Genomic DNA, 20,293 nt, shown 5'->3' on the forward strand with positions numbered 1-20,293 from the left:
TTAACACTGGGTAATAGTCACTTATAGTTGTATCAAAACTATAAATAAACATAGCTATTTCTAGTTATTCAGACTGCAACTGACTTAAAATCTCCACAGGCTTCATAGTTTGTGTAGGGTGTTAGGAGTGCCATAAATGGCAAGCTTTGGCCATGGGTGAAGGAGCTCTGATCTGTCAGCACCTACTGTCTCCTAAAGACAGTTTGGTGTGAAAAGGAAATTAAACTCCCAGTTGCTTTTTAATTTCAAATGTAAAGACAGTGGGTTCCAGTGGAAAAAAACACCTGGAATCTTCCATCTGGTCCAGTGATGTTGATAATCAAGTCACATAGATATTGTACAGACAAGCTGAAAAGAACTCTGTTTCCTCTCATTCTCCTGCACTTGCCCTATTCAGCATACATGCATATAATGCCTTTTACTCCTTCCAGACTGCACCTTTTTCTCCCAAGTTTCATACAAATCTCCAGATTGGTATCCAAAGACATTTATCAACCTAATTCATTTTTTTTACTGTCCCTAAGGTTCTTCTCCTCACTTGCACTTGCAGGGAGACTGGCTGGGAGTATTGTGCTTTTAGGCTTCTCACTTCTTACATGAAATGTAAAGAGCCAGCAATGTTTGCAAGTCTTAGTGGCATGGTATGCAGGGACATATCTTAGGATGCAGGTCCTAACTCTGGCCACCAGTAAGGAAATAAATTACATGTTGGTAGTGGCATATGTATTTTTATGGATCACATCCGTGGTTTGTCCTTCTCTTTCCTACGACCCTACAACTGAAGTAGTTCTCCGCCTGTGGGGATTTTTTATTTTCCCCTGATTCATGTCAAAAATTCCAAGCCATAGAACAAAGGAAAAAGGTTGTTTTTTTCAGAGAAAAAAATAAATGGTGAAAACAGCCCTGACAACTATACTCTGTAGCTCAGTACATTAAAACTTTTTACTTGCTCCTTTCAGGGATCTGTTTAGTCTAGATACTCATGATTTATATATCTTTTTTGGCTGGGTTCTGGGTCTTTTTATGCAGATTTGCAGTGATTTCATTCAAGCTTATGTTTGTCTAGCATGAGAGAGACATTGATAAGAATGTGAGTTAATTTAGTCCCTAAAACGTTTCCCTTCTCAGTTTGTTACTTAAGGGACTGCTTATTTGTTTAAAATAAATCTGACTGTCTTGTTTTACAATCCATCTGAAAGCAGCGGGGGTTTGGAAGGCTCCTGGGAATCATCTTTATTTTTCTCTTTCTCACAGAAGTGGCAGTGTACAGAGGATGCTTCGGGCAAACTTCGAATTCACAAGTGTAAGGTACCTAGCGACTTACTTGCCATCAGAAAAAGGACCCGCAGCATACACTCCCGGGGATACAGCGGTAAGGACAAAGAGTGCAACTGTGAAGACACTGATTACCGAAACAGCAGGACCCAAAGGAAAAATCAAAGACAGTTCTTGAGAAACCCTAATGCGCAAAGTAAGTGTTATCTGATCTCTTGGGCTCTGAGGCAAATGCAGGGATGGAAGGGGATGGCTGGCAGAGTGTTGGTTTGCCAGTAGTCTCTCGCTTTTACGTCCCTGTCTGATGAATACAGCCGTAATTGGTAGTCAGGTCCGGCATAATTACCTCCGTAACGGCAATAATAATAGCGATAGCGTTTCTCCTCTGGGTGATCGTGCGGAGCGGGCTGCGGGCCGGTGGCGGTGGCCGTGATGCTCTGGTGCCACCTGCCGCACTGCTCGGACATGACAACCCGCGAGCATCGGGGGGTCAGGCGGGGTCCTTCTTCGCTAAAGTGGCCAGGGCAAGAGTTTTCTTGCATCATTAACACTGAATTGACGTGCTGATTGGTGATCTCCCAAAGCCGTCGCTGGCACGAGGCAGCGCGGTGCTGCGGGGCTGGACACCCAGCTGGTGCTGCCCCGCCGGGACACCCGCGGGATCGCAGTGGCCTCTAGTGGAGCGGGGCCTCAAAGGAGCCTGCGAAAGAGTTTTAGGACAGCAGTACTTAGGTTTTCCACTAGTGATTTCTAAAAATGTAACCAGTGTAAAGAAGCCATTATTTTAAATGGAAGACTTTTTTTCTCTGTCTGCCCAGAGGCAAAAGTGAAGTTATGTGGCTGTAGCAATAACAGCAGACTCAGGTTTCAGATATTGTTCAGGAGTAGGCTGTGTACTCCTGCCCTCCATATTAGACTGGGGAATAAAATAAAGATAGGTCTTTAAAAAAAGAAGACAGCAAAGTTGTACGAGAAACACAAAAGTTAGAAGACTCTGCACAGATGTCTATGGGGCATTCCTTTTTCTATTGTATCTAACAACAGGACATGGGGTAACGGGATAAAACTGGAATGCAAAAAGTTCCATGTAAATATAAGAAAAAACTGTGAGGGTGACAGAGCCCTGGCACAGGCTGTCCAGGGAGGATGTGGAGTCTCCTTCCTTGGAGGTCTTCAAGATCCACCTGGATGCGTTCCTGTGTGACCTGATCTAGGTGAACCTGCTTCTGCAGAGGGGTTGGACTAGATGATCTCTAAAAGTCCCTTCCAATCCCTACCATTCTATGATTCTCTGAAATACGAAAGTAATGTCAGTATAAGTCAAAATATTTCCTGATTTAAAGCCTCCCCCACTCTGAATGTGAAGAATGGCTGGTATTCTTTGTACATTCAGCACATTGTTTATCTTGAGATGTCTCATTCTTTAGACTTAATGCTACCTTAATGTAATTTGTTCCATTTGTTTTGTATGATTTAAGGAACTTTGACAGTGTGTACAGGTGGACCTCTGATGAAACGTCTACATGTCTGTAGGCACAGATGTAGCTTGGACCAGCCAGCTTGAATAAAGATGGGAGGCATAAGTTAATGCAGCTGGCATGCTACTTCAGAAACAGGTGCTGCAAGTTAATCAATTGGGCCCTGGGTGATCTCATGGGCAGAAGCAGCATATAAGGAGGTAGCTAGCAAAGGAAGGATGGCTTTGAGTCAACTCTGGTGGTTGTACTACATTGCCTGTGTATGTCTCTGCATGTGCATTACTTTGACCCTCTATGTCTTTGAGTGAATATTGCCTGCACTACTGCAACACATGTCATAGACTGCCAGAGGGATTCTGAAACTGGGGAATGTTCCCCCAAGTGCTATTTTCAAGGGGAGATACCTGCCATGTACCTTGGAAAGAGAAGGTGTTGCCAGGGCACCAGTAAAGGCTGAATGGATATTGTAACGGGGGTAACTGACTTGGGGAGAGAAACCGGAGAAAGAAGGATAACATCTGAAGGAGGCATCAGAAAAAGTCTATTTGCCATGTTTTTCTCCTTTTCGACTTTTTTTAAACCTCTCTCTTCCTCCTCCTCCTTGAAATGCACCTTAGCACTCCACTGAGTAGCACAGGCAAGGACTCATGATGATGAAATGTTTTTAAGGGAATGACTAGTTTAGACCTCAGTTACTAGATGATACTTGGATAACATATATTTTGATCACTTGATTAATAAATAGCATCAACAGGGGCTGTTAAAATGCCAGAAATTGTCCCATTTGACCCTATGAATCTTTCTGCATTATTTTATTGAAGAGTATTGTGGTTATAAATTAGAAAGACACATTGAAACTAGGGCTTTACTCTTCAGGATGATTAATATCTTTATTGACTTGACTGCGAAGCTTTTTTTCACCTGACAGCAGGCAACTGCTGGAACAGACTGGAACAAAGCGGTTTAAATGAAGAGCTGAATGAGACTCACTTTCTGCACTTCTAAAGGATTCTTGCAGGAAAGGTTCAAAGACACTAACATAAAATCTGTAGTAGAGCTGATACTATCTGTCAAAGCCAGTACATTCTTACAGCTCCCATTTTGTTCTGCATGAATTGTTATTAACTGTTAGATGATGAAGGTCTGTTTAGCATAGATATACCAAAATGCCCTACAAATGATTTTTCAAGACAAATTAGGTATTTCTAAGGCTTGGGATGTGTGTTTTTCCTACACAGAATGTGCTTTGGTGGGGTATTGACTGAGTTTTATCAGCTTGATCATGTTCCTATGTGACCTGATCCAGGTGGACCTGATTCTGCAGGGGGGTTGGACTAGATGATCTCTAAAGTTCCCTTCCAACCCCTACCATTCTATGATTCTATGATTCTATGCCAAGTGCAAAACAAGCAAAAAGTTTAAGATCTTCCTGGCTGAGCCCAAACACAGATATTCTTGTACATAACATGAAAAAAAACCTTCCAAGAGTTAATTGTCTTCATTAATCTGGCTCATATATGCCGTAACTAGAAGAGATGTAACTCTGTTAAGCTCAGAGCTTTCAATGGGTAAAAGTGTCATAATAAATCTCCCTATCTCTCTGCAGTGCAGCAAATTTTTGGTGGTCTATGACTTGCACATATAAATACAGATTATGTATATGTGTTAAAGTATATATACAGATAGATACATATGGACTGCTATATGATGGATTCTTACCCTTTTAATGGTTAACTTTAAAGAGGAGCTGGTGTTATCCTTTTAAAAAGCCATTTTTATTATAAAGCATAAGTTAAACATATCACATGCCAATTTACAGCTGGCAACCTTATTTCTCAGTACTGAATGGTTTAATTTTCTAAAGTGTTTTCTAATTCTGTGGTCTCCGACTTTTTTAGTAACTTTTTCTAATTATCTGATTTTTGACGTATTGATATTATGTGGTGATACAGATGCTAGTAGTGGCATCAGGTCAGACTAGCATGAAATACAAATCTTGAAGCAGTCAAAATTTCATGCTACTCATGAAAGTGTGGGCCCTGACATATCAAAAAATCGTTTCTGTAAAGCCGCAGAGAAAAAATAAGCTGCTTTTACTAAGCAGCACTCTTGCTTTTTGGAATAAGTTTTGTGCCCATGGGTCTTGTAGATATGTATATGCAACTGGAAATGTTTCTTTCTTCTGCTTCAGAATACAAACCCCGATTTGTTCATACTCGCCAAACCCGATCATTGTCTGTGGAATTTGAAGGTGAAATATATGACATAAATCTGGAAGAGGAAGAACTGCAGGTGTTAAGGACCAAAAGTATCACCAAGCGTCACAATGCCAAAAATGGGGGAGAAGCAGAAGAAACCAATGGTGCTCCTGGTGACACAATGATCGCTGACGGCACTGATGCTATGGATCAACCCAGCTCTGTCAGAGTGACACACAAGTACAATTGCTTTTTGTTTGTTTTGGGTTTTTTTTCTTAAAACAAAATCTTCCCCTTCTAATTGTATTCTGTTTCTATTTTTATGATTTTAAGGTTGCAATATATAAGAATTCAAAACTATTGTTATAGATTTTAGATAAACCTGATTAGTATTTGTTAGTAGGAGGAATCACTTAACTTTACTACGTGTATTTTAAAAGGAGGCATCTAGTTTAGTTTCTAGTTCTGAGGAGAAGTAGGCATCTCCAGAGGGAGATCAAAAAACGCATCATGATGGATTAATAATCCAATGAAGCTGACACTACTGTTGATTTTTATAAACTCTACACTACCATCTTAGCATAGAGGCCAAATTTTGAGATTACTGAAATCCTACTCTAAATGAAGACATATTATCTCAATGTTGTTTGCAGGCCCCAACATTAACTAAGGTATATTAGATCCATTTATCCCTGAAGACACCTGCAGTCATTCTTCTAGATTTCAGTTACAGCAGAGCCTTATGATAAATCTGAATAAAAAGACAAAAAAAAAAAAAAATTTTTTTTACTTTAAAAAATCTCTTGTGATTGGTTTGAAAAGCCAGGCAGAAGTAGGCAATGAAAATCTTATATTTTGTCCTTTTTATTGTGTTTGAAACATAAATAGTATTTCTTTTATTTTCTTCTTAAAAAGACCCAAATCAAATCAATCCAAAAAACAAAAAATCAAGGAAAACATAAAAGCTCATTTTGAAAGAGTAAAACTTATCCCTTTTTTGCATCGATAATTTCCAACCATGGCATTAATAAAGACTCAAATAGCTTTCTAGAATAGCTATTATTTCTCCATAATGTGTTTGGGCTTTTAATGAATGCAGTATTGCTTTTGGAATTATCTGAGTGAAGAAAAACATAATGGGATAGCATAGGAAGAGGTAAGCATCTAAATCTTCCTCTCTGCTATTCTTCTCAAAAATTGAAGGAATGACTCCAATGAAACGAGACCCAAGAAAAGTTGTGTCTATATAATTGCAGTATATTCAAAATTAAGGAATTTCTCTTTGTCAGCATAGAGATTTTGAAAGTCCAGCCTGTTGTCTGCTGAATTTTCTATCTCAGCCCACGTCCTTGGCCTTCCAAATGCTTTGGGTTATTTTTCTCTTGGTGGAGCATTTTTTTTCAAACACTACTATGAATGCTTTTGTCATTGTACCACTTTATAACTTGAGTGTTTTGTTAGCTTTTTATTAACCACTTATTTGAACTCTTTGTTCAAACTTTGATTCTTATTGATCTTTATTGATCTTCAGTCCATTAACCGTACATTGTGTTCTTGACTGTTTTGCACACTTGGAAAATGAATCACATTCATGTAGCAAGAGGAATATATTTCTCAGCAGCTGGCAGTTAAATAAGAAATGTCACATTTGGTTAACAAGAAGCTTTAAATTCTGAACATGTTTTTATTTCAGTTTCAATTTCATTTCTGATTAGATTAAGAGTCTCCAAGATGGCATTGACATTGCATTTTTCATTATCAGGCCTAGAGCATCTGTCATGGATGGGGAATTATTTTTTACTTTTTTTTGCAGAGAAAACAGATTGAAACAATTGTTAGTTTTATTAAGTTTACATGAGAAGACCTTCTAGAGGTTATTTATTTTTAATAGTGTGTAACAAATAATTGATTGGGAATGTTAGAAGAAAGCAAATAAATGGGTAGGCAATTAGGGAACCACTGACCTTCATTTTCCTATTTGTTAAATTTGTGTCTACAGGTGTTTTATTCTTCCAAATGATACTATTCACTGTGAGAGGGAGCTGTACCAATCTGCCAGAGCCTGGAAGGACCACAAAGCTTACATTGATAAGGAGGTAAGAGGTATTTTAAATTCTGCCTCAAGTCTTTGCACTGCTACCTTTTCAAAGAGTAATTCCAACTCAGAAATATTCTCTGCAGATCGAAGCTCTCCAAGACAAAATTAAGAATTTGAGGGAAGTTAGAGGACACCTAAAAAGAAGAAAGCCAGATGAATGCGACTGTAGTAAACAGAGGTAAGAGAGATGATGTTCAACACTGAAAGCGACACCAGTTGCTAAAACTTACATATTTTCCAAGCTTTTTGAGATGGAAAAGAAAGAACATAAGCTTTATTGATATTTATAACCACTATACATACTCATTTTAGTTAGTTCCTTTTTAAGAGTAAAAGCTAATTTTAATCAAAAGAAGATAAATGTTAAAATTTAAAGGTAAAATATGTTTGTATTCTATTCACATATTTGAATCCAGCTGTAGTTTTGCTAGAATCACTCACGGAGATATAACTTCTTTAAATGAAATGAAAATCGTAAGTCATTCTGTGCAGTCCCTTAAGAAAATGTCAAAGATTGTACGCTTCTGGCTTGGTTTTGTGTTGAAAATGGTTTCATGACTTCATAATTGCTAATAATTTTCCCTGTAGCTATTACAACAAAGAAAAAGGAGTAAAGGCCCAAGAGAAGCTCAAGAGCCATCTTCATCCCTTCAAGTAAGATTGTTATTACCCTTTCACTCTCTCATCTGGCTTTTTGATAACTGGAGAAATACAATATGAGGGGTTTGGTGGTTGGGTTTTTTTGTGGAGAGGGGAAATGAAGAGATGAGTGAAAGAAAAGTTCACATAGAGCAAGCACTCACAAGAAACATCACTAGTTTTGGACAGACTTGTGAAAGCTTGTGGATAATACTTTTGAAACCTATTGGTAGACAATGGATTAAACAAATCATTTTTTAACCTGATTGGCCTCAAGATTGCTAAAAAGATCCAGTTAAACACAAATGCTGCAGTGCATCATTTCTCACACTTACTGAAGAGAATGCCTTGTCATAACAGCTGAGGTGGAAGCTGAGCTAGATGAAGGACATATTCTCATCTTTTAAAAAGCCAGAAAGATGTAAAGCTGTTAACGCTCTTGTTAACCAACCAGAGACTATTCTCTGTCAGCTATGCCCAACTTTCTCTCTGAACAGAGAAGCAGCACAGGAAGTAGATGGGAAACTGCAGCTGTTCAAAGAGAACCGAAGACGGAAGAAAGAAAGGAAGGGTAAAAAGCGCCAGAAGAAAGGAGATGAGTGTAGCCTTCCTGGTCTGACATGTTTTACCCATGACAACAACCACTGGCAAACAGCACCATTCTGGAACTGTAAGTCGTATGTCCATATGCAGATGTGATCTAGGTTATTCTGCAGTGCTACAAAGTTTCCATTTCATGCAATCAGAGCACTATTTTGAAGAACTTGCACTTAGTCCGCTGCTGTTGCCATTGTTCTGAAGCATGATGAAAGAATATCACTAGAGTATGCTTGTAATTGTTGCCTTACTTATTTACAATAAACTACGACAAGAAGCTCAAAGCTAAATACCACAGAAACAAAGAGAAGAACTGGCCTCTAAACCACAGACTTTTGTAACCAGCCATTGAGATTTGTTTCATGTCTTGGAGATCAAAATGACCAAATATTTCATAGAAATGTTAATTAGGTTTCCGGATATTAATGATAACCATATTCTTCCAATTGTCACAAATCCTTCTGGGGACTTGCTTAATGTCATGAACTTCAGCACATAAAAGGTTTACTTTAGTTTTATCATTTCATTTTCAAAGTGTATCATAAACAACTTAATGGTGAAGAAAATACAGATACTCCCTATGAATTCTTCCCATTATTCCTATTTCTTTATATTCTAAAACCAAATTAAAATCACAGCTGAGGAACAAAACACTTGGCATAAGAGAACAAAATATTTTAGCTCAGAAATATTTTAAGTTCCTTTAAACTTCAGGTAATATAGATAACCATCCTACTGAGACATGCTTCAACATTTCTTGGTATTCAGCATTAACAAAACACCACCTTTCTCGTCTTTGCTGGCAAAGGCAGAAAGGTGACTGAAAACTTTATTTCCAATAACTTCAAGATCAAATGATGATCAAGTTACAACATATTTGACTCCAAGCAGAAAATTTTCTAAGAAAAATTTTTCATTTGGAGAAAGATGTTGTCTCCTAGTGATAATCTGCTCTGATTGCACTAGGACTTTTGCTAATACACTTTTTACATTTTAAGATGTTCCTAAGGCAGTCATATGCATAATTTTCATTTTAGAGACAATAATTAAATTGGCGTATTACTTTTTAACTGTGGAGTAACAGTTATGAAAAATATTCTCACATTCTGTCAGCAACATTCATGGGGTGAAAAACAAGTCCTGCTGATGCAGTCCATAACTTAAAGAAGAGTGACTGTATCGATTGACATCACACAGATAAAAAGGTCCAATACCACTGCCATTTTTATGAAGCTTGTTCACAACATTGATACTGTTACTGTACTAATAACAAATCTAAACAAATCTAAACTCAAATCTATGACAATATTCATATTTTATTATTAGAATTAAAGGGACATTCTTCCACAGCAAAATTTTATTAGCAGTTTGTTTGAAAATTAAGATATCTTTCTTACAGCCTTCTCTACTGGCAGAGTAAAATTATAGATTATATATAGATCTCCTCTTTGGCTGCTCCCGTCACTGTAACATCTGGTTCCAAGTATCTTCAGTCTGCAAAGGAAGCCTGCTCTAGATTTCCCCACGCTGAAAAGTGAAAACAAATTGCAACCAAGATTGTCCTACAAAGGCCTGACCAAACAATTCTGTTTCCCTTATTTGTGTATCAAAAAAAAAGGGAAATGAGAGATTGCAGTTCAAAGTAATAGTTTTTCCTGTAGGGAAAATCAGGCCGGTAAGAAAGGGCTGCTTATAACGAGGAATAGGATTACCCTTTGATCTTCCTTCTCATCTTGTTTCTTCCATTTTTCCTGCATTCAAGGTGTCAGGCAAGCTCCCTGCCTCCAAACCCATTTCTTCAATGCCTAATCTCTCCTACTGGCCTCATCTCCAGACACTGTCTTACACTTCCTTGACTGCTATGTGATCTCCATCTCTCTTAGGATATCAGCTAGCAATTTAACCTTTTTCTGTAATGTTTACACTCCTGTAATTTTCTCTTTTACTGGTATCTCAGAGAATTTAATGTCACTTACTGGGGGAAATAGTACACATATATAGTAAGCAATTTTAATGAATCTTGATGTATACAAATCTGAAGGATCGAGATTTGTGCTGTTGTTTTGTAAAGTCTGAATTCTGCTCAATCCCAATAAACCACAAGTAACTCAGAGCAAAATATGCCTCATTAACTATAGGATTCACTATCTTCTGCTTTCATTAACTGTATGTAACACGTTAGAAACATTTATTTTGTATATAGATAAGCATGTAACTTTAATAGGGGTTTTTTAATTAAACTAGACTTTAAGTACATGAATATTTTCAGAAGTTTCACTAGTAGAAGAAATAAACAGATTATTTTCCCCTGAAAACTAATAATTTGTTTATTTAATTACAGTGGGCTCTTTCTGTGCTTGTACAAGCTCAAATAACAACACTTACTGGTGTTTGCGAACAGTTAATGACACCCACAATTTCCTCTTTTGTGAGTTTGCGACTGGGTTCTTGGAGTATTTTGATATGAACACTGATCCCTATCAGGTAAATGTTTTCCCTGTTACAAAATGTTGTTCACCAAACTCCTCAAAAGTTTTTTTTATTTTTGGTAACAAGTATTTTTTCCCTCCATTCCTCTTTTTCTAAGCTGACAAATACAGTACACACTGTGGAAAGAGGGATTTTGAATCAGTTACACATACAGCTAATGGAACTGCGAAGTTGTCAAGGTTATAAGCAGTGCAATCCGAGGCCGAAGGGACTTGAAACAGGTACAAGAAAAATAGAAGTATTTCCCTTTATTTGTTTGGGTTTTGTAATAACATATATTCATGAAGTGCCAACCTCCAAAGTCTTGCTCTGAATAATTTGGAATGATCCACAAACACCAAACCTGCAAAGAAGCTTCCTGGTCGTGCAGGTATACAACTTTGCACAGGTGATTCTAGGCAGATATTGGTGGCAAGCAACAACATTTGATGAAATTCTGCAGAAAGGTTATCATGTTATTTGTACTAAGCAATAACAAGCATGTGTAAAGCTTTCATATTCATAACTCTTGTCTCTGTTGCAGGGTTTGTTTGGTCAGTTTTTCCTTCCCAGTAACAAGTGAAATATTAAATCTTGTGTTTATTCCAGTTGCTGTCTGTCTATATGAACACCCTCAGGCTCTACAGCACAGCTGAGGCTTAACATTGCAAACTTCCAATCAGCAGTAGTCCCCTCCATTTTTGAGGAAAGCAGTAATTACAACAGCCTCCAAGTAGAGAAATAGCTGCTGTTTGTAGCTCTGGAATACATTGCACTTAAATTTCGTTGATTGACTATCATGATTATTAATTTTTTTTACAGGAATATTCTCTTCTACATTATTTGAGGTGTTGCATCTTTGTTTCTCTTTCTTCAGCTACAGATGTTTCTCTTTTTTTTGCTACCTGATTGTTTGGGGGGTTTATTATTTTTTTTTAAACTGTGTTTTTTCAGTTCTTTTATATAAAACTTCCAGGAAATCTTTGTCAGACTGCAGCTCTGTCTTTATTTAACAAAGTACATTTCTCTTTAGGAATTAGATGCTGTGCATGGAAAGCTACATTGTGAATGTTTTTTACAAGTTCTAAACACTAACAAAAGTTACTCTTGTATTTTCCTATATCAGGAAATAAAGATGGAGGAAGCTATGATCCACACAGGTATCCACACTTTTTTATTCTCCTCAGCAGCTTCTTTCCAAATAATTGCATGACTCCAGTCCATTTCAACTAATGTCAGTATCCTGCCATATTGCACACAGCATAGCTTTTGATGCATGAGTCTTCTAACTACCCTCCACTGAACTTGGCCATTGTTTTTTAGACCTACCATTCTGCATTTAACCTAGCTCATGGTCATAGCAAGGCTTCATACAGCTCGTATTCCATGTCTGTATTTCTTAGATGTTTACTACATGGAAAATGACACAAAAAGAATCATTTCTTTTGGTTGTTTTCCTATTGGTGGACTGATTTTGAGGGGGTTGTGGGTTTTCTCTGGTTTTATTTAGGAAATCTGTACAGCTGCTTTTTAAATGTAAGCCAAATATGCTTCGAAAGCTTTCTGGAGTATATGTATCCAAAGAGCCTAACCGAGCCTATGGAAGTAAAGTAAAATCTTCTCACTGGCTTTAGGAAATGTTGGCAGAGGCTGCTTTAAGCTAAAGCAGTGCTCAGTGTGAGCAGAATGTGCTCAGATATCAGCAGGTGACAAGTTGATATAAGTATGGTATAAAGATGAGGCTTCTTTGGGTAGGTGGGCCCATGCTTTCAGACCAGATCACACATGCACGAATGACATTTCTTCCAAAGACTGTAATATCTGAACAGAAGAAGGGCACCAGGTGAAGTTTTCTATACCTAGTGCCTGAATCTGAGTAATACTTGAAAGACTGATGTTTGCAAGTGTATTTATCTGTTTGCAAGTATACTTATTGTGGCTACATGTTTACCCTGCAGACCCCAGTTCCTCCCAGTGGAAGAACCAGTCAAACAAAAAGCAAAAGCCTGAAGAGACTGAAAAAACCTCGTGTCTTAACAGTACTGCACTTGCTCTTCATTGAGCAATAGTTACACTCAGGGTAAAAAACAGATAAAAGTTTAACAAGTTATATTTATACTGAGTCATATTCAGTCATACTTAGACTGAATATCCTCTCCTGTTATATCACTTGTATACATTTAGTTCTCCATACGCTTTGGCATACTAGTTCCTGATAGACGTTGTTTACCCAAGATGTAAACTGGGTCCAAGGAGTATACAAATCTACTTAAAACTTTTTTGCACAAAGTCTTCTGGAAAGAACCTTGTCATTAGCTCCCAGCAGCCAGGGAACAATTAAGACAATGTATTTCCATGCTTAATAGATCTCCAGTTTAAGCAGCTAATTTTTCCTTGCATCCAAGTCTGTATTTTCTCAATTGAGTAGTTTGGGGATGTAGAAAAACTGGAAGCTTTCATTTGGTTATATTCCAGTTGTTCACATTGCTCATTACAGTCTAGTGGGAACTGGTTACTACAATGATAGAAGGTAATCCTTATAATTACATTTTTAAGTCTTTCATTAGAATAGGTCCTTATAAGCATTCCTCTTTTTAAATATAGAGCCGACAGAAATGGCATTTTTTAATTGTAAGATTGCATGAAGTAGTATAGCACACAGGATTAATCTTTAAATTATATCTCGCTACACTGTTAAGTAAGGAAAACATTTAAACTTCTGATATCAAGTCAATAAACAGCACACTACTGGGATAAATAGTATAGTATAACAGAAATGATACTACTCTGCCATTACATTCCAGACACCCAGTTTCTCAATGTATACAGATACCTGGGTTCAACATTTTCATTCAAGCTCCATCTTGGTTAAAATTCTTTTCTAAAACAAAACAAAAAAAAAATAAATGGACAAATTCCATTTTTCACAAATTATTTAAATGATCTTGTAGAGGATCTTTGATACCTGCAGATAAACCAACAGAATAAGAAAGAGAAAATCCTATGCTGCTAAGTCATCTGAACTACCCCTTAGGCTTCCTTCAGATTGTGTAGTTCATCTACCTATTTCAAGTTCAAAATATCCAGAGTTAGTACAGCATTACGAGTTTTACAAGTATAATATTGAGAGAACAGGCTTGTATGGAAACAGATAGTATAGTGCTATTTGTTTAATACACAGGCAGAGAGCTTCAGTGGAGAAGAACTCTTGTCATCTGGGTCCTTTGATAGGCAGAACAACTCTGTAGATATGGCTGATAAGAGGATGTGGGAATTGCAAACTCTCCTCTTCTGCTTGTCTGAGGTTTTTCAAAGACACTAAGGAGATAATTGTACCTCCTTGCCTTTAGTCTCAGTGGAGATATGTCCCGATCCCTTACTAGTTTTGAGACAATGTAGCCATAGATGGCAACATAGGACTCCAGAGTGTGATAACTGGAGAGTGAAGCTTGGCTAATGGTTGATTTTTTAAAAATTGGAAGACATTTTACTGTGAATAACTAGCAACAATTATTCTCTTTTTTGGATTTATGACTTAGCTGAAAGATTCCCAAATATTGATCGAAGATATCACTGCTTATGCGGTTACTCCAATGCGACTCATCTGCACTTTCCCATTTCACGCCTTTTTGTAATGAGATTTCTTACAGGAGAAAATCTTTTCTTTCCCCTTTCCTTCCTGCTGTATGCTTTGATTTCAGTGGGAAACTTCTTATGCTTACTGCTAAGTTGTGGAACTAAGTTGTGAGGTGACTCACAGTCAAACAACATACAGTCTGCTGTAGGACTTTTTAAGATTTTGGTTTCCTATTTGTTTAACATGTATGAATACAAGTTACCTCTGTCTTGTGTGTTTAAACAAGTCATTCTTTTCTGCTTAACATGAAGAACATCGTACAACTCTCAGGGCCTCCCCAGAGCTGTGAAACTCCTCTGAGACTCCAGAAAGAGTGCCACATTTAGAGAGAAAAAAATAAATCCAGCATGATGGAACATGTAGCTCTGAATCAGACTTTGAGATCTTTTGCAGGAATACAGCAAATTCCATACTGATCTTATTTCTGTGCAGCACAGCCTCATGGCTTCACTGTTGAGGCTGGTGGGAAACTCTGCTCCTCTTCACTGGTCCCAGGCCTCCCTGCTGCCCACCCTGACACTCAGGCTTGTCCAGCTCAACCTCCTGTCTCACGGTCTGTGATTAAGTAGCAGAGGTTTCTCTGGGCCCAAAGGCACCTTTCTGGCCTCTGCTTTGCCTCTGGTGCCCTGGTCCACCCCTAGACCTATCAAAATTAAATACTACCTTCAGCTACCTTCATTTATTAAATTAAATGTGGCTGATTGATTTGTAGACTGTATGTCTCAAGATACCCAGATACCAAGCTCCTGTGAGCATTGTTGAAGTTCAGGTCACTGATGTCTCATCTTTTATAATAGACCATGATAAGGAAAAGCAAATGGATTATTCATATATTGAAGCACCTTTCCTGCCTTGAAATATCAGAGGAAAGATTTCTCTCTATCATCACAATGCCCCATTAGACCAGATTTTGTTCTTTTTCACTCAGATCAAAGGTATAGCAGAAGACAGGCAGTTTCTTACTCTGTGTTCAGCAGGAGTTGCGAAAACACCTGAGACAGAATCATTAATATGACAGAAGATGTGAAGCATCTTACATTTTCAGCTACACATGTTATGGATAGTGGTGCTTTCAAGCAAATTGGAGTAGAAGAAACACATGTGAAAGCTTTGCTTGCACTTTTAAGTTGGTGTTCACCATTAGGCTTTGTTCTTTCTTTCAACAGAGGACAGTTATGGGATGGATGGGAAGGTTAACCTGCCCAGTTTCACTGGTGACATCAACTGGCAAGGACTGGAAGACTTGTACAGTGTGAATGAAAGTGTATATGGATACAGATACAACTATAGACTTAGTCTGGCTGACTGGACTAATTACTTGAAGGATGTAGATAGGATGTTTGCACTGTTGAACAGTTACTACCAGCAAAATAAAACAGACAAGGCTAACACTGCTCGAAGCAACAGGGACGGAGATGAATCATCCACACCGTTTACCCTGGTGGAAATGGCTTCTGCCGAAGAATCGAGTGGCCTACCTGCGGAAGAGTTGCAGCTTATTGTGCCAACGGACATTGCAGCCCTTGCTTTGAGCACGGTGAATTTAAGTCTGGAGAGGAAACTTGAATTAAACAATGATATTCCTGAGAAAAGTAGTTTGAACGACGCACACTGGAGAAATAATCATCAAGCTGAAAAATGGATGGAGGATAAAGAATCAGACCGTTTTGATATGGATTTCAGTGGAAACGGTTTGATAGAGTTGGAGTCCCGGCATAGTTTCATGCTACAGCCCATCAGTATTCCTCAAAAAGACACTCATCAGGACAGTGACACTGTGGAAGATATATTTGAAGATCAAATATATCTTCCCGTGATTTCTGATGACCCTCTCGTTCATCAGGCTGTAAATTTATCCATTAGGGATTCATCTATCGGTACCCAGACAACAGGAACTTTCTTGAAAGAAATGGAACAGAGTCTTGCAGGGGAAACTTCGCAAGTCATTGAAGGCAGTGCCTCTGCTCCACTATCCTTGGATTAGGTCAAACTGAAATCCATTAAAGAAGTTCTCCATTTTCTTATTAGCAAACTAGTAAAGGTAATAATGACAACTGACATTCCACATTTATTGTAGATATGTTTTGCAGTTAAATTGAGCCCAGATCAGTATTTGCCTGTGTGCATTTTTTTTTATTCACATGCACATATTTTCACAGTAATTCTTCCCACTGGGAAGCAAGATTATCAGTTTCTGATGGAAAAAAAAAAAAACAAAACAGTGTTAACTTTCAAATGCAGTAGCACATTCTCTGAGAGTTAAAATGTATTTATTTGAAGAGGATGTTCAAGTTACTTTCTCTATTTCCAAATTATCCCAGCATGAATGAATGTTTCAGTCCACCCAATCTGCATAATGTCTTTTTCGTAAATTATTTTAACCACTGGAAATTCCTAACATCATGCTTTTGAGTAAAATGCACTTTTAAAATCTGTATGCCATACCATTTATGAATCTAATACCTTCCATGTTCTTAGTTAGCTCGTTGTCTCATGTAATTGTGAAATCAATAAATAGATTGATGGGAAGGAGGTAATCAGCATGGATTGTGGAAACAGACTCTTTGAATATTATTTTAGCAAACATATTGCATGTTTTTCTTACTTTAATTAAATTTACTTTCAGAAAGATATGGCTAATGATGGTTAACTGTAGGAGGATCTGTTTAAATTGGATTGTTCCCCTATATGTTGGTATTGTCAGTATTAAAAATCTATGAGGGTTTTTTTGACCTTTTTTTTAATTACTGGTACTGATAGAAAAGTTTACATCAATACAGATATGCTTTTCTCAGCACATTTGATTTTCATTATCCTGAACAATATCTTGAAAGCATTATTATGATTTTGAGACTTCTTGTTTTGAACAGGCATTAAAGGGAATGATAAAATCATGTTATATTTACATTATTTTAGGTACAAAAGGCACATGAGGTAAAACATAGTACTTTAGTTGATTTTTGTTGTTGTATTCTAATTTTTTTCTTGAACTCTACCAAACATTAAATTTTATAAAGAATAATATGAAAATTACTTTGAAAATCTGCATTACTCAAAACTTCATCCCTTCCCTTGCTTTTTTATAAATTTCTAAGGAATTAGCACAACAATAACAAAAGAGAATTACCTCAAACAGATGTAGTTCTACAGTGTCCAATTCACGGGTGTATTTCCTATCTGCTACGTGTTATTTAGTGTAGTGAGTATTTTTTGGCTATTGCAAGCACTGCAGGTTAAACTTACATTCATTGCATTGTACTTTAAGTTGAAAGTTTTTTAAAAGGAGATTCTTCTAGCAGGATTTTAATAATTTTCAGAAGCATTCTTTTTGATGGACTCTGTAAATATGTTAAAATAACTAGCTTTTATCTGATGTATGTGTCGTGGGCTGACTGATAGAGAAACGTATTTATGGTGATGAATGATGCTATTTGTACATAGGTTTTAAGTTACTAGGATAAAGACTGTGTTTTTAAATCTTGTATAATATTTCTGTGACACTTTTATAGTACAATTCTGGCTTCAGGAAAGTCTAGAAGCAATATTTCTTGAAATAAAAAGTGTTTTACTTTACCTGCTTCAGAGAAGTCCAGATGATCTAGTTTTTCTCCTAATTTACTTTAAAAATATCTTAACGGTTTTAAGAATCCATCTACATTTAAGGCAATGGGTAACAAAAGAACACACTACATTTTGTTAGTTATAAATTATTCCTGGAGATGTGAATATTTTTTTTTTTTTGTTTGAGTCATGCTGTGATTTTTTTTTATTCCCAATTCATCCGATCCTTTCTTCCTTGGGGTCAATGCACTGAGCTGCATAACCAGCAGTTCCCAGAAGCAAATCAGTGTGACACGATGCCATCACCTGCTTTGCCACTTTCACTTCTCCCCACAGAGCTATCCCTATGACAGCAGAAGGGAATTTAGCTTTCAAGGTAAACTCTCCTACTTGCACTCTTGTTTCTTTAGTGCCCTGTGAATAAGATTAACTTAATAAGCAAAATCTGAAGCGATCCTTCTTGAGCAATTCTTTCTCCTACACAGAACTTCAACACTGGTGCTCCTGCAGACACGAAGTTACAGGTGATGTTTATAGGAATTAGGAAAGGGGTTACCCTAAGTTAACCTAAAACCAGTCAGTGCAATGACAGATAGACCCCTGAGAGACCCCTGGAAAGCACACTGGCAAACATGGGATGTATTTCAAAACAGGGTGCCGAGCAGGCTGAGCCAGCAAGTTTGGGAGAACTTTAAGGACAAAGGCAAGTTGAAACACAGTCCCACACAACTAACTCTCATATCTTTGTGCAGGGAATTTCCAGCACCAATGGTGTGCTCTCCATTGTTTGAAAGTTCATTTCTTTGAAAGAAAAAAAAAGATGCTTTTTTGTCTCTCACATGAGTAGAGAGAGAAGGGAATGGTGCAATAGTGTGGTATACCCAGTCACTCCACTTGCCCTTCCTTGTTACGTGACAACTCTGGAAATGAAAAGAGATCACATCTTCCTCAGCTTGAAAGTGGTCAGCTTTCCTTCTTCCAGGACACTGTCCTGTCTTCTAAACTATCAGAAACTTAGACAGTGTCTATCTTCTAAAGTCAGTGTGAGTCTTCTTAATTAGCTCACTTATAGGAGTATGGAGGAATAAAAAGAGACTCTTTCTGCAGCTAAGAGGTACAGGGAACAGTTAACCTCTGATCCTTGCTCTCTGGAAACATACATCAAATATAAAATCAGACCAAAAGAAAGAGGCCAAAAGCTGTCATATCTCTAAACAGGTATCCTAATCAGTGTGTTGTTCTTACAATACATTTTACTTTTTTTTTCTGTACAGTACTTCTTGTCTTGTAGCTGAGGTGGTTGACGCCACAAGCAGTGCATGGTGGTACTGTCAGGAAGCTCCTACAGGCATCAGGCCCAGGAGGAAAGCAAACACCTAAATCTGACTTTATGGCCATGTGTTTCTCACAGCAGGCAAAGGAAAGGCTAAGAGGAGGACCTTCTTGGCTTTTTCTGATTTAGAAAATAGTGGCAGGCATGTCTTTTTTGAAAGGCAGTAGATAATTATCTCCTTTTGAAGAGGGTCTGGAGCTGGACAGGAATATCTTTAAGGCTTACACATCTTTAGGGAGTGTCAATATTACTTCAATTGCTTCCTGTGGGATTTCAAAGGAGGCAGTCAGTACTGTCCTCACACCCTTGGACTGTGTGAGAACTTTCTGAGACCTCTTACCAAATTAAAGCCCTCAAGAAAATCAGACAGTTAATGTTTCCAGAACATCAGACGTGAGTTACTTGCTGTTACCAGCAGGTAAATTCTCTTAGTCAGGAAGTGTTAATGGACACAAACAGCTTAAAAAAACCATATTGAGGCTCTTGAGTAACATTTGGATCATAGAATCATTCTGGAGTTCAGGTTTATGTGAAGGCTGAGTGAATGGTTTCTCAGATTGCATGTCTGGACATAGACAACCCCCCTCTCTCCCCACCAAAATCCCTTTCGATGCCTGCAGTTGTCTACACTGGCAGTCACTGAAGCACAGTGGAAAAGGATACATGTGATGGAACAGCTGGGGCCACGAAGAAAGAGCTGCAGCGGTCCTGTTCAGGGAGGATTCTCTCAGGACTGGTCTGGAGACCTAAGCACTGGTGGGCAGTTGGTGTGATGCTGTAACAAAACTTCCTTCCTTAATTTCAGCAAAAAGTAACCCAGTTTATGTGCTCTGACATCATTTCTCAGTGAGAAGAAAAGTAAATGTACTTAAGAATGCTTCCCAGAGAAGCATTTCAAAAACATATGTCACACCTGAAAGGATGCAACAACAGCCAAGCTGCCAGGGGTGACTTCACTCATGCTCCGCAGCAGATGCCAGGGCAGACCTATACAACAGCACCTCTCCT

At 37.9% G+C, this 20,293-nt stretch overlaps 1 protein-coding gene across 6 annotated transcripts in view; it reads left to right on the forward strand.

Annotated features, from left to right (window-relative positions):
• The window catches only part of SULF1 (sulfatase 1), a 100,380-nt gene extending 82,474 nt beyond the window's left edge, over window positions 1-17,906 (forward strand). For 4 of the 6 annotated variants that reach the window (XM_061995692.1, XM_061995693.1, XM_061995696.1 and 1 more), the window contains 9 exons: window positions 1,255-1,471; window positions 4,945-5,191; window positions 6,951-7,047; window positions 7,133-7,227; window positions 7,638-7,703; window positions 8,186-8,358; window positions 10,627-10,769; window positions 10,873-10,996; window positions 15,558-17,906. In XM_061995692.1, the coding sequence (XP_061851676.1) occupies window positions 1,255-1,471; window positions 4,945-5,191; window positions 6,951-7,047; window positions 7,133-7,227; window positions 7,638-7,703; window positions 8,186-8,358; window positions 10,627-10,769; window positions 10,873-10,996; window positions 15,558-16,375 (1,980 nt within the window). In that variant the 3' untranslated portion in view covers window positions 16,376-17,906. Of the gene's footprint in view, window positions 1-1,254; window positions 1,472-4,944; window positions 5,192-6,950; window positions 7,048-7,132; window positions 7,228-7,637; window positions 7,704-8,185; window positions 8,359-10,626; window positions 10,770-10,872; window positions 10,997-11,880; window positions 11,915-15,557 lie in introns of all 6 variants that reach the window. The other 2 variants (XM_061995695.1, XM_061995694.1) reach the window with 2 other exon arrangements.
• The last annotated feature ends 2,387 nt before the right edge of the window (window positions 17,907-20,293 follow it).

The sequence above is a fragment of the Colius striatus genome, chromosome 4 (assembly GCF_028858725.1).
Source record: "Colius striatus isolate bColStr4 chromosome 4, bColStr4.1.hap1, whole genome shotgun sequence".
Taxonomy (NCBI): Eukaryota; Metazoa; Chordata; class Aves; order Coliiformes; family Coliidae; genus Colius; species Colius striatus.